Raw genomic sequence first — 13,802 nt, forward strand, 5'->3', positions numbered from 1 at the left:
AGGATCCAGGTCCTTTAAACTTCACCCATGGATCAACGTGGTATCTTTGGCCTGTATGATCGGTGACTGTTTTAAAATGAATGTTCACTTTTTCTAAAATGCATTTCTGCTTTGTGAGAGTAAGAGCCCAATAAAAGGCTCTTTACTATACTGTATTATACCTCGTCTGAGTCCAGCAGCATGGGCACAGCCCTGAAACGAAAGGAGAGGGACAGAGAGGTTAGTGAGGCGGTCTCTGCAGAGCCCATCTGCGCAGCCACCATCCGTCACCCCTCCACCTGACATGCGGTGCAGACGTGGCACCATGACACAGAGGACTTCATGGCAGCATTGTTCCTGGTAGCCCCAACAGGCAAACGGGGCCTTCTCCCATGGTGGGGTACCAAGAAAGGGGCATGTACGACCAAGGGGTCAAACCTTAAAAACCAATGCAAGCCATCTACAGGGACAGACATCAGGGTGCAGCGCTTTGAGAAAGTGGGGTCGAGACTTAGGAGGAGGCGGCGGCTCTTAGGTGCCAGCGATGTTCTGTCTTTTGAGTTGTGTGCTCGTTATGGGAGCGTGCTCACATCTAAAATTCACTGAGCTACACTTATTTAGAGCTTGTACACTTTCTAGAATGTGCTATACTCTAAAAAACTCCAGTAAAAATGAGCCGATATATAAAAATAATCATAACTTCAAAATGGAAACAACAGAAGCCAAGCCAGACCAGCAATGTGAGTGGCTTTGGTGTGGGGGGTGTCAATGCAAAACCATTCGAAGGCGTGGTTCCAAACACAATGGGCTCCAGTCACGTGTTCCCCAAGCCGCTGGGCGAGGGTCTGGGTGACAACGTGCCCTCTGATTTGTAAACCCACATGTCACGTGCTTTTGTGAGATCTTAGGGACACCTGATGAGCTTGACTTATAGTGTCATTTCACTATGCACAGGTATAGCAGATTATGTTGGATGCCTTAAATGAACACAATTTTTATTAAACACATATTTGAAAAAGAGATGAGCAAACGTGTTAAGAAAGACGGTGTGTACGAAAATCAGGTATTTGCTCAAACCCGTGTTTTCCTCACCACTGACTAGGTATAAACCAGCAGAGGGCAATGGAGAGGGAGAAAGTTACAGGACACAACCTGTGCTCAGAAAGGATAATACGACAAAAAGGGAAGACAAATGCAGCCTTGATGTGTGAGGACTCTGAGAGGGCCAGCCTGAGGGGCAAGTCTGTGCCAGGTTACACCATGAAAACCCCGTCCACACACAGGCCGGGGATGCAACCCACAGCATGGCCCCTGGTGATGGCTGGGAGACTGACTGATGTGCCGGAGGTGGCTGGGACAACACTGGTAAGGAGGAGGGGAGAGGGCGGCTTCGGGGAGAATGTAGACCAGGCGCCTTGGGTCCGAGGACAGTGGTTGGGCGCTCAACCACTGGTTCAGAGATAAACATTAGCAATGTCAACGGCGGGCCCTTGTGTTGTTAGGTAAGTGACTGAAACTCATCGAGGTCACCCAGCGCAGTGAGGAGGAGGTGGGCTACGTTAAGCCGGCTGTTGTGGCTCATGAAAGAGGAAGCACCGTGACGAGTGCAGTGTGTGCTATTGTGACGCGCTGGGGCAGATGGTCACTCAGCACCTGTTTACACTGTCCTGTGACTTGCAAAATCTTTGCTCTGTTTTTATAGATGTTTAAAGAAGGGTTTATCTGTGTATGAAGGCTAATTGCTAAACTTGCTTTGGAAACTGTACTCTTAATTTTGGGGAGCAAAATTTGCTAAATTTCTTGTGTTAATTTTCAAAAGTGAACACATAGATTCCCAAGAAAATAAAATGTTGGAAACTTGGATTATACAACTCTACCCATTTCACATACATGGTTCATGAGAATGTAAAATTTATATTCCAAAGAATCTTTGTAATCTGGCAGATGTTTCTATTCATAGGAAGGAGAAGAGTGGTAGCTCTCTCATACAGAGAAATGACCAGAAGCCTCACCACTTTCCACCAAGACGTAGGGGGTCTGCGAGATGGTTTCCTCCTAGAGGGCTCAGTGGTGAGCTACCGAATCTAGGAGAAAATGGCAGCCACCTAATCTGAGCCTCTCCACACACCGTTGCTCAAAAACTGTGAAATCCTTAAGGGCCACGAATAGAGCCACACCAGCTTGTGGCCATCGGTGTTGCCAGAACACTACAAACATGAGGCTGCATAGAGGTGGATAAATAAATGCCAGTGGCAACAGGTCCCCTGCCATCACTGCGAGGTCATGAGCACAGAGTGGAGAGAGAAGTTAGGGGCACTGTGTGCAGAGCAGACGGAGGGAGGACTTGGCCAAATTTGTTATTACAGTTTAGTTAAGTAACACCAGTCTCTTAACAAGAAAGTTTAAATTTCAGTTACTCAAAAGCACAATGAGATGCCACTTCAAAAGGACAGTAATAATAAGGGCTGGCAAGGAAGTGGAGAAAGTGGAAGGTTCGTGCGTTGCTGACAGGATTAAAAATGGTTCAACTGCTTGCAAAAACAGCTTGGCACTTCCTCAAAATGTTACACACACAGTTACCACACAATCTAGCAATTCCATTTCTAGGTGTACACCCATGAGAAATGAAGATATAATCCACACGCATGCCTAGAATCACCAAATTCACAGTGTAAAAATCAAAGTCAATGGAGAAAATTCTCAAGGCAGCCAAAAAAAAAAAAAAAAAACCCCACAAATAAAACCCACATAACATGGGGACGAACAAAGTAGAACTAAAGCGGACTTCTTCCTAAATTGTGAGAGCTGGAAGACATTCAAGTGACAATCTTTGAAGTGCTGGAGGGCAGGAGTAGGGGGAGTCAACCAAGAATTCTGTACCCAGCAAAAATACCCTTTTAAAACCTGGAACAAAGACTTCCTCAGACAAACAAAACCTGAGAGATTACTGCTGTAAAAGGGGTTCTTCAGGCAAACGGAAAGTGTGAGGTGGGAAGAGGGGAAGGAAGGAGCAGGGTGCGAGGACGTTACCCCACTGGGCCATGCCAACTGCTGCCCACTGTGGAAACAGCTGCTTGGAGTTCCAGAGTCAGACAGAACACAGACAAAGATAACCCTGAACTTCCCAGAGTTCCCAGAGGGCTCCCTGATCCTTTCTTCCTATGCTCATATTTTCCCTGCAATACATGATATTGTGGTTACATGTGTTAAAGGAAGTGTTTTACATGTGTTTGGACTTTTCCGTAACAGAGAGTTAAAACAAAAGAAATGATTCTGATCCTATAAATTTAGATCAGAAAAGGCTAGACTTGGTGATAAGGTATGGGCATTAAAACACCTGTTGTGTGGTGAAAAGTGGGGAGAGAGGCAGACCAAGGCAAGGCTGCCTTTTCTTTGCAATCTGATGTTAAGTAAATCAGCCATTCACTACTAGGGGAGAGGCCTATCAAAATATACAGAGTTGAGCGGTCTGAAAAGCACATGACAAAGCATGAACGTAGTAGCCTTTTGCACTTGAGCCTAAATTAAGATTCAGACTCTAACAGAATATTTACACGTCTGTGAAAGAAGACGGAATATTTTCTTCCACCCACTTCAAATCTTCATCCTGTAGAAATAAATATTTACATATTAGCATTTGCTTAGTATCACCTAAAAGCAGAAGTTTTAAATAGAATGTATATAAAATTTAAGCACTTAAATTCAAATGTATGACATTCTTTTAATTTCTACATGTCCTAAGAAGTTGGCACTAATGCCACACAAATTAGGCTACTATCTTCTTAAAGATACAAACAGATAAAAATTTGGATTTAGAATTTTTGTACTTCAGTTAGATGCACAGGTATTATATTTTTGTCCTGAAAAATGACAGTAAAAATATGAAATTGATTTATACAATGGAAAATAGCAAGAAAAATTGATTTGTAATTTTTTGCTCCCAGAATTCATTATACCTACTAATTTATTTAAGTTTTTGTATCATGCATTTATAATTTTTCAAAAGAAAAAGATGATGGTACAAATATTCTAACTTTACAAAAAAATCTATTATTTCTTTTACTTGTATTTATGCTCACCTCTCTGCAAGAGATTAAGAAAAGGAAAGTAAGCTGGGGCACCTAATTTTTTTTTAACAGAAACTTGCTTATAGTTATCTCACTGGGAGAAACAAAAATAAAAGGTATATGAAATATTTTGATTTATAGTATAAAATAAATGAGAATGTTTCTTTGTATTTTACCTGGCTACATGGAATACTCTGGTTCTAGTATTAATGACATGGGCTGCTCTGGTTCTAGCATTTCTCATCTCTTGCTTCTAGAGACAGACAAAGCAACTGAGCCGGTATTAACAGGGATCTCAGTTATGAGTGAGTCTCAAATAGAAATAAGTCAGTGAGAGATACGGCCCCCAAGTTCTGATCAAGAGCTGACTATACCTAATTTAGAGAAACACATCTCCTGATGTGTTTGCAAATACTGAACTTTAAAAATAAACTGAGATCCATCCCTAAAATAAGAGGAAAATACCTCAACAAATTGAAAGTGTAGAAGCTCTAACACCAGATTATTAAAATTGTTCTAATTTTTTTAAAGTTTTGTTAAATTACCATCAAACTACTCAAAGAACACATTTTTAAAAATTATTAAAGATAACAGAGTGGCGAAGTGGAAGCATGCCCGTAAAAAATTATTAACTGCCAAAAATAAAAATTAGAGAATTTACCAAATCCAGCAACTAAAACTGTTCTTATAAATCATCTGTTGTCCTGTTAGAACTTACATGCATGCAGGAATTTTTACATCGTATCAATGGCAACATAACAATAACTATAAGAAAGTCATATAAAACTAGCATAGGCATTCCCATTTTGCTTGGTTATTTTCATAATTATCACTTTTATGCACAAATAATATGCATAAAATATTTTAAAACTCATCTCTACCCTATATTTTTACCATTTTATTTAAGCTTCCACAAGTTTTTAAAAATGCACAGGTAATAAAGTCCTTCCCCAACAGATGTTATCAAACATTATCAAGATCACTCTAAAATGCTGAGAAACTAATGCGAGCTCTCGCTCTCACAAAGCTCCTCCATCTCCAGTGTGCCTGTGAGTTCCCTGTGGGAGCTGCCGCCAAGTGGACTGGGACTCAGTGGGGCCGGGCTTGGCAGGGCGTCTGCAGCTCCCCCAGGTTCTCAGGTGCCACTCGTGCTGCTGGCCCAAGGGCAGCATGCAAGCAGCAGGGCCTACGGCAGCCACAGTCACAGACTCAGCCAGTACGGGGATTGCTAACGTTTATTTTCATACAGAATACCTTAGCAGAAAGTGTCCTGATGGTCTGTGAAAGTGACACTTGTATAAACTTCTAAAGTATAAAGACAGATTATTAAATATCTGTTACTCACAAAATTGTCAGCAGTAGCAGGTTTAGCTGTCCCATTGGAAACAGGTTTTGAGGTTCTTAATTTTATTCCTTCAGCTATAATAAAAAGCATTATAGAGATAAATAGCATTATAGAGATAAATGTGATATTATAAAACAACAATTTCCCTCACAGCCTCACACCCGATGACCCAGAAAGGAATGCCTGCATGTATATCTAAAGGGAGGTGACAGTATTTGTAGTTGTTTCTTCCCCATCTTTCTTTTAGTTTCCGAATCTCTCCTGAGCTCCCTCCTGGCCACGGCAATCTGTTCCTGTGGATTCTGTGACATGTCTGTGATAATACCCTAGAGTCCTTCCTGCTAGGTAGGACCCGGGCAGCTCCAGGTCTCTATGAGCAGGTTGTCCAGAACCACGGGCACCGTGTCCTGCTGGGGATGCAGTGCGCAGACTGCGGGCTCCCTGGTCTTCTGCCTGGGGGCACGGTGCTCCCGCAGATGCCAGGACACATGGCCCACCGAGATCCTGCACGGGTGTGCTCGTGGATTTTATTGGGGAGGGTTTACTGAGGCTAGCGGTGTCCTCGAGTGAATCCCAGTTGTCCTAGAATATAGTCTCTCCATTTTGGGATGGTCCCCGGGGCTTTATGGAAAGTTACAGTGCTTACCTGAGCATGTCCACCTGGTTGGGACATGGATTTAAGCTCTGCGTGGGCAGCTGCCGACACACTACCCTGCTTCTCAGCCCAATGGCATGGTCCCCCGCCTCTGGGGTCTCACTCTACACTTGCCCGGCACGGGCATCAAGAAAGACTCAAATCATAGCTTTCTGGACCATTCCCCCTGTGGCTCTCCCTCCCAGGTTCCTTGCAGGCATTCTCACAGCCTATGCCTCAGCGGGACTGCACTTGTACTCTGAGCTCCAGCTGCCATTCCCTTGGGTGCGCGGGCGGGCACTTTGGCCAAGGGCTCTGCAAGCATGGGGCTCACGGAGGGTGTGGTTCACTTTTTCAACAGCCAAATCTCCAGTCTGCCTACTTTTTGTTGCTCTCCATGCCTTCGTTTAGGAAAAACGTTCTGTCCAGAGTTTATACTTCCTGTGAGCAGGAAGTGAGCCCAGGATCATTCATTCCTTCATTCATAGAGCCAGAACCTGGACACACTGAACTTAATGCCTTTGCTGTGAATGAGTCTTTCAGGTTTCTTTTCTTAATAGGAAAGTCAGAGAATCATGAAAGAATCAGTTGTGAGAATAAGATGAGAAGAGGTAAAAGAAAGTGGGGACATTGAAGATTCAGTGAGTATGTTGCAGTTTTTGCTGACTGGGAAGATCATAAAAAGTTCATAGTATTTTAGACAATTAGAGAAACAAAAAAAAGTGTAGAAAAGAGTGTTACTAGTAAGAGAAGCCAATGTGAGAGGAAGGCAGGGTGGAACAAAGATAAAGTTGCTCTCAACATCTGAGTTACCTTCTGATGTCGCCTTAAGAAATGCTCAGAGTATTAAAGTAAAATTAACAAAGTGATAAAATGCTGTGTGGAAATGAACAACAAAGTAAAATCAGCACTAAAACCATAATCAGAAATGCTCTAGGCATGACCAGGAAATGACAGATGTGACTAATTTTAAAGAGCTAGAAGGAGCAACTCAAAGACACGGAACACCATCAGGAAGAAGGATGTTATTCTGGAGCCAAGAGCCACACATGCCAAATCATTCTTGTAAAAAGCACTGCGCCCACCTCAACACTCAGACTTTAAGAGCAAACAAGTAACAAAAACTCAAACTACATTAATAACCTTAAAAATTTCATTACCAACTTTTCTTCTTCTATCTACCATAATAGATGTCTCTGCAGGTGTAGTTTAAAGAATATTTTATAGGAAAAAAAAATGTATCTGACCTTGCATCACAGGTAAAAATACAATATCTCTTTGTTATAATAAATACAATGGTCATTCAACGAGAAAACGTATCACTCACTCAGATTTTCAGATGTCACCATAAATTCTTCATCTTCGTCATCAGAATCATCTATTAAGGGCATGAAGGCATACCTGTATCGAGAACAAAGAATTGTTCTATTAGTGTGCCTAAGCCTGTTCAACTTCAGTTATAGGTAAAAGTAGTCATTACATTAAAAATATCTACTATTAAAAAGTTTCTCATAAATTAAAACAATAAAAATGTAATTATTTTACTCTCAAATTAGAAAGGCGATCATGAAGAAACTATGTATCTAGAGCCCCTGCCCCGCTGCTAAGAGTGGGAACAGGGGAGCCTGGTCTGGGGAGCAGCCCTGCAGCCTGTCATGCCCAGGAAGGGGACTTCCTGCTGCCCCTTCTCCATGTCAGATCCACCAGCCCGCCCACAACCTTTGACTCGTCCCCTGACGGGGAGACTGTGACCTGACTGCAGAAAAGACAGCACATGCATGATGGAGCCACACTACTCAGCCCACCAGAGTTCAGATATCACCCCTGACAGCGAGAACCCAGAATAGTGTCTATGGTTGGGGGCCGCTAACAGTGGCAGTGCTGGCCTGTGATGTGTCCTAGTGACAGGGACTGCATTGTAACAGGGAGGCACAGAGCAGTACCTGTGTGTGTGTCATTGCTATTGCATGTTTTTAAAAAGGGAGACACACGATGGCACACACTCTTTCATTTTCTCCCTATAGCCACGTCCTGGGGCAGAGGAGGAGCAAAGAGGGTGGGGCCTGTGTCACAGGTTGAGTCACTATCACTGTGTAGGGAATAATGCACAGCCTTCCCAACTGAGCGCTCCAGCTCCTCCCTGCTCTGCCCTTCTCCCCCTTCCACAGCTGCACTTCCCAGGCAGAGCCAGCACTGACCCCCTGCATGCAGCCATGTCCTCCATGACCTACAAGCGTCCTCATGCCCCCACTCTCCCCGAAACGCACAACCATCCAGCTTGGCTCTCACTGCCCGGCTCCATCCCTCTGTGCCTTTCAGAGTCTGGAGTCTTCCTCATCCTGCCATCTACTCTGTACCCACTTTACGCATCTTGTGCTTCGCTGTCTTGCACCTGTTATGTGTCTCCACTAAATTTGCCTCCTGAGAAGCACGCCCACTTCCCCACAGTCTCTATAAATGCATTAACACTGCAGCAGGTGATCAACTAACGCTTGCCAAGTGTGACCTTTCCTATGTTCAGTACCTCTGATTATTTGCTGACGGTCTCCACAAAAACATTATTACAACAAGGATAAGTGAAAAAAGGAAGCTCCAAAATGCGTCATCAACCCAGCGCTCCATCCAGTTCTACAATAAGGACAATCCAAACACGGAAGGTTAATTTTCTGATAAACATACAGATATCTGGTTCAAACAGTGTATAATGACATGTACTAACAAAATCTTTCTAAGTAGGAAGTCTTCCAAATAAATTAGTACACATTTTTTCAAGAAACATTAAAATGAAGAAATGCTATCTCTATGAAATCAACATCAATGCCTACTTCAGCCTTATAGCCAGGCAGGTGAATAAAATCCCAACATAAATTATGAAGCATGGTATCATAAAAAGAACTGGAGGACAAAGGAGCTTCAGAAGTCACTAGACGTGCTTGCTAGACAAGAACAGTCCAGAGGCAGGTAACAGCAGAATAAGATCAAGGTGACATGGGTACGGCAGTCCCCTCATCCGCGGTCTCAGTTACCCGCGGCCAAATGCAGTCTGAAAACAGCAAATGTAAATCCCAGAGATAAACAACTCACAAGTAAATCTGAATGAGACCAAGCTCACATAACTTTACTACAATATGTCACTACAGTTGTTCTACTGCATTAGTTATCATTGTTAGTCTGTTACTGTGGATGTGTAGGAGGAAATACAGGGTGTCCACGGTCTGGGGCACCCACTAGAGGTCTTGGGACGTGTCTCCCACGGATGAGGGGGAACTGCTGTATTTCTGACATTGACATTAGAATCTCTGATGCAAAAATCTCAATGCAGTGTTTCTCCCCTAATAGGTTAGGTTATTCTGCTTTTAATCAGAGAGGAGGTATTATCAAATATTGTTTGAAATGTTTCTAAAGGGCTGTTTAACATTATAAACATTCCCTTCCATAAAATTTCAGGGTTAACAGAAAGACTAAATAAAAATCCAAGAGATATTTAGAACTCACAGTAAAAATACTGAGGTGAGGGGAAGAGAGAAAGGAGATTCTAGAAAGTCTCCCTTCTCTCAACGAGTCACCCCGCAGGCAGCAGAAGCCAGGGACTGTCACAGGCTGTTTGTAGCTATTTGTGTAGAACAGGGGACGAGCCCCTAACTACAAGTCCCCAAAAAGGGCCGTTTACGGTTTCAGTGCAAGGGGCACATCTGCTTCTAAGCCGAGAGCTCACAGGGAGAATGTCTAGGTGCTGGGTATAGGTCTACCACCCCAGGAACATGCCAGGCTTAAGGGTCACTGTCCTGTTAGGGATGGAATAGTCCAAGCTCACGGAGTGTGGAAGGAAAGAGACTCCCTGTTACCTTAACTCATATAGGCAGACAACTATTTTTCCAAATATATAAAAGGAAGGTGAGGAAAGGGTATAACTAGAGAAGCGGATTCAGGAGGACTTCAGATTCAGTGAAAGGAGGCAAAGGCTTTTAAAATTCTGTACAAAATAATTAAAGGTAAACAGAAAATCTCCACTAAAATTATTTGGATTCACAAAGACAAACTAAATTCTTCAACATTATACAAAATAGTATAATTAAAAATGATTAAAAATGAAAATGGTTTAAATAGGAAGATTACACTTACCGACTGACATTTGGCAAATCTAAATGTCTTAGTTGTCCACACCATAAACACCGTGGAAGCTGAAACATACCAAAAAAGTCACCTTTGAAGGAGATGTGATCCTGAAATTGCTAACTATATTAAGAAAAGGTGCAGACTCACCAAGCACGGCGAAGATCAGAGTGTTTGTAAAGTGCCTGTATAAAGAGAATTTCACTGTGTTCTTCCTGAGCCTTAGAGTCTTCATTGTTTGTGCCAAACTTATAAAAATGTGAAAAAAAATTAAGGAAAAACATCTTAAACAGTAATTAACAGTTACAATAAAAACCATAATAAGAGTCTTCTACTACATTGCCACAATTAGGACTGCTAAATAGCCATCCTTTAATTTAAAGCTGATAAAAACATGGAAGTGTAATGTTAGCCCATGCTGCATAATCATGAAACTGACTTTATCACAGATGCTGCTTCGCCATCCACTGTGGTTGGAAACTAAATGAATGTGGAGGACACACAGGCAGCCCCCTGCCCTGCTCGTCACTGCCAGTGCCCCGCCACAGGGCAGAGCTACCAGTCGCAGGCCAGGTGCCCGCAGGCCCCACAGGACATCCCGTAGGGCCTGTGCTTTTCTGTTTCTTACATATTTTGATCTTTTGAGTCTATTCTCATTTTACCCTCTTGAGGACCATAAATAAGGAGTATGTTGTCATCTATGAATTCCATTCTATCAATTAAAACCTGAAACATGTCAAATAGAACAAATATGGACTTAGGTAAGGAGGGACTTCATTCTGAAGGTAATAGCAGAGGGAGAATGTTGAACGGGATCTCAGTGTCCATGGTCACATAGGACAGGGCTGGGCTCCGACAGACAGGAGAGCACAGGACCACGTGGTTTAGGATGGGGTGTGGGTGGCGCATCAGGTGATGAGGTGGGAATGACATTCCGAATCTGCAGAGCTCTGTCTGCAGGTGGGGGACCCTGTATAGTGCCCAGCCTAGTCTGTCTTAGTCTGTGGCCCACATGGCAGCTATAGGGCTGAGCCCGAGAGGACAGGGGCCACATACCCATGCACACCTATTTTAAGTCCCATACACTCATGAACCAAAAACTTCATTTTAATATCTGAAACTACCCAAACTGCTTTTCAATCTTTCTAAATGACCAATAACTTGGCGTTAGAAGATCAGTGTCTAACACAACACAATGAAACCGTTAAGGCTACTGTCAGAATTTATAAAAATGCTAATATGCTGTGTCCTTCACACATCACCAAGACAAATACTTTCTAGAAATTCTTGACTAAAACCAATTTTCTGCATTAAAAATCTGATCTTGTTTAATAATCCAAAAGTAATTTTTAAAAGCCAAGGAAAACAAAATTTACAAGCAAATTCAAAACTGCTAAGCCTATACCCACAGACATGGTAAGGGCAGGGATGCTTACATACCTCTCGGGTCAAAGTCAGAAGGAAGTGCGAGGAGAGCATGTGGTCCTCCACCCCCACTTCCCGTGAGAAGACACAGGGCCCTGCGGCCGCAAGAAAGGATATCCACCAGCACAAGCCAGAGTCAAGAAGAGACAGGGGAAGGCTAGTCAGAAGCACAAGATCAGAGTCATTTGCCTGCAGCAAACAGGGAAAAAAAGGCGAAAAAAGAGGGGCGGGAGCTTCATAAGAAAGGCCCGTGCTTTGACTTTTTCAGACTATTGCTGCTATTACTTTAGAACTAGATTCATACAGGATTGGCTGCAGTAACTCCACCAAAAGCAAAGGTGGCGAGATCCTGAGACAAGTACTGGATTCCCCCTGCAGTCTGCCACCCCCTCCAAGGTGTGCCCACACAGCCTGCCCCTCCCCTAGGGCGGTGGGTGCTCTGGAGGGAAGCACTAACAGAACGGGACCTGCAGCCCTCAGTGGGAACACAGTTCCTGTGCACAACCAACCAAATGTCTTCAAATGTGTTTTAATGCAGAAAATATGAAAATTACTAGAGTAAAATGTTTCCATCACTCCCTGTGATCACATTTAGTTAACTATAAGTTTATTTAGTAAACTTGAATTCTAAACTAGTAGCTCTGAACAGAAGCAGAAGGTGCTTTTTAAGCAAGTCAGGCAGAAACAGCTCTAAATCTACCATTATTTCCTAACTGGACTTGCCTCAGACTCAGGGGCTCCGTGGGTACAGTCTGGGAGGTTCTTAAACACACTCATGCAGGCAAAACGCCTGTAGGGAGCCGGGGGGTTATAACCTGCGGAGACAGGCTCCAGGCCTGTCTCATTTCCAGCACCCAAGCGAGGTTGGAACCACTGCTTTAGAGAATGAGAATAACGTAAAGGTTTGTTTTAACTTGGGAGTGTACTGACAATTCATAAAGTGGGAATTTAAAGAAGAGATAGACCCGGCTTAGGAAAAAATCACCGGCAAGGGACAGTGCCATGTTTGCTAGCACCCTCCTTCCTTGTGGACACAGGCAGATTCATGTCTCTCTGACCCTTCCCCTGAGAGACAAAGATGAGAAAATGAAAAGAATACAAGGAAAACAAAAGAACGTTTCATGTTAAAAGCTGAAAGACAAGTACCAAAGACAGTGGAAACAATAAATTAGCAAAGTTTCAGAGAAGACATCAGCGTAGCAGAAACATAAAAATACTGCTCTGGGATCTGCACAAGCCGCTCCACTCTGACCAGGCACAGTCTTTCTAGAATGCCCTCCCAGTCCCACGAAACCTGTTGGGGGGCCCAATTTTGGACACCTATTCAGTGATGGGTCCTTAGAGATAAGCTCATATTGCCTTAGGACTTCTGCTGGATTGCAGCTCCTGCACCTACCTGTCCTCAATCCACTTTCCTGCTGTACTACTGTCATTTCTGGAGTGCTCAAAGCTGGGGTGCCTTGGGAACTCTCTGCAACACTGGCCACCCTCCTCACTGAAGCTCTCCCAGTCTCCACACCAGGGCAACCTCTGGCTCTTGCACCTCACTTCATCCAGGTGCCCCTCCCACAAGCACGACCCGCCCACCGGGCCTCCCTGGCCCGCCCCTTTCACTGGACCAGAGTCCTGTGCCCCTCCATCCTCTGCTCAATTCTCTCTCTCTCATAGGTGGCCCCCAACCTATGATTCCTCTTGCAAACCTAGGCTGGGACTTCCGACTCTTTTCACATTAATGCCCCCAGCAGCTCAAACCTCCTCCACTGTGGTCTCTTCTCCAAGGTCACCTCCTTGAGGATGGCGTCACTTCCCCAAGTGCCAAATAGGGCAGGCGGGACTTCTCTGGAGCCTCCCCTTCTTCTGCCACATTTCCCAACTAGTCTACCAAATGGAGTCTGTTTTCCATATCCTCAGCCCTATTTCCAGCCCTCACCATCTCCTCCTTGGACCTCTGCCAATGGACTTCCTGTCCTGGTCTCTCCTTCTCTAAGTCATCTTTTTGTGTTGTTCTTGAGTTCTTCCTAACACAGATTCCATGTTATTCACCAGTGCAGCTTCAATCTCCTCTACATTCCACCTTCAAAGAAGGGCTAAACTCTGGAGCCTGCAATTCTACCTTTTCCTTTTGGTCCCGCCTTCCATGACCCACTGGCTTGCTCACCTACAGGCGGCTACTCTAGCACATTCTGCCACAGTCTCTGTTTTCATGCTTCTGGCTGTGTGGTTGCCATTCTTCCCATAA

The 13,802-nt window shown here is 43.9% G+C and overlaps 1 protein-coding gene across 6 annotated transcripts in view; it reads right to left on the reverse strand.

The window, feature by feature from the left end:
• The window catches only part of TMEM87B (transmembrane protein 87B), a 38,284-nt gene that overhangs the window by 1,818 nt on the left and 22,664 nt on the right, over positions 1 to 13,802 (reverse strand). For 4 of the 6 annotated variants that reach the window (XM_016126103.2, XM_036224898.1, XM_016126105.2 and 1 more), the window contains exons 12-18: positions 10,289 to 10,397; positions 10,148 to 10,206; positions 8,550 to 8,653; positions 7,353 to 7,426; positions 5,392 to 5,465; positions 3,534 to 3,586; positions 162 to 192 (exon numbers count right to left, since the gene is read on the reverse strand). In XM_016126103.2, the coding sequence (XP_015981589.2) occupies positions 162 to 192; positions 3,534 to 3,586; positions 5,392 to 5,465; positions 7,353 to 7,426; positions 8,550 to 8,653; positions 10,148 to 10,206; positions 10,289 to 10,397 (504 nt within the window). Of the gene's footprint in view, positions 1 to 161; positions 193 to 3,533; positions 3,587 to 5,391; positions 5,466 to 7,352; positions 7,427 to 8,549; positions 8,654 to 10,147; positions 10,207 to 10,288; positions 10,398 to 11,680; positions 11,753 to 13,802 lie in introns of all 6 variants that reach the window. The other 2 variants (XM_016126104.2, XM_036224899.1) reach the window with 1 other exon arrangement.

Source organism: Rousettus aegyptiacus, unplaced genomic scaffold (genome assembly GCF_014176215.1).
Source record: "Rousettus aegyptiacus isolate mRouAeg1 unplaced genomic scaffold, mRouAeg1.p scaffold_m13_p_7, whole genome shotgun sequence".
In the NCBI taxonomy this organism is placed as follows: domain Eukaryota; kingdom Metazoa; phylum Chordata; class Mammalia; order Chiroptera; family Pteropodidae; genus Rousettus; species Rousettus aegyptiacus.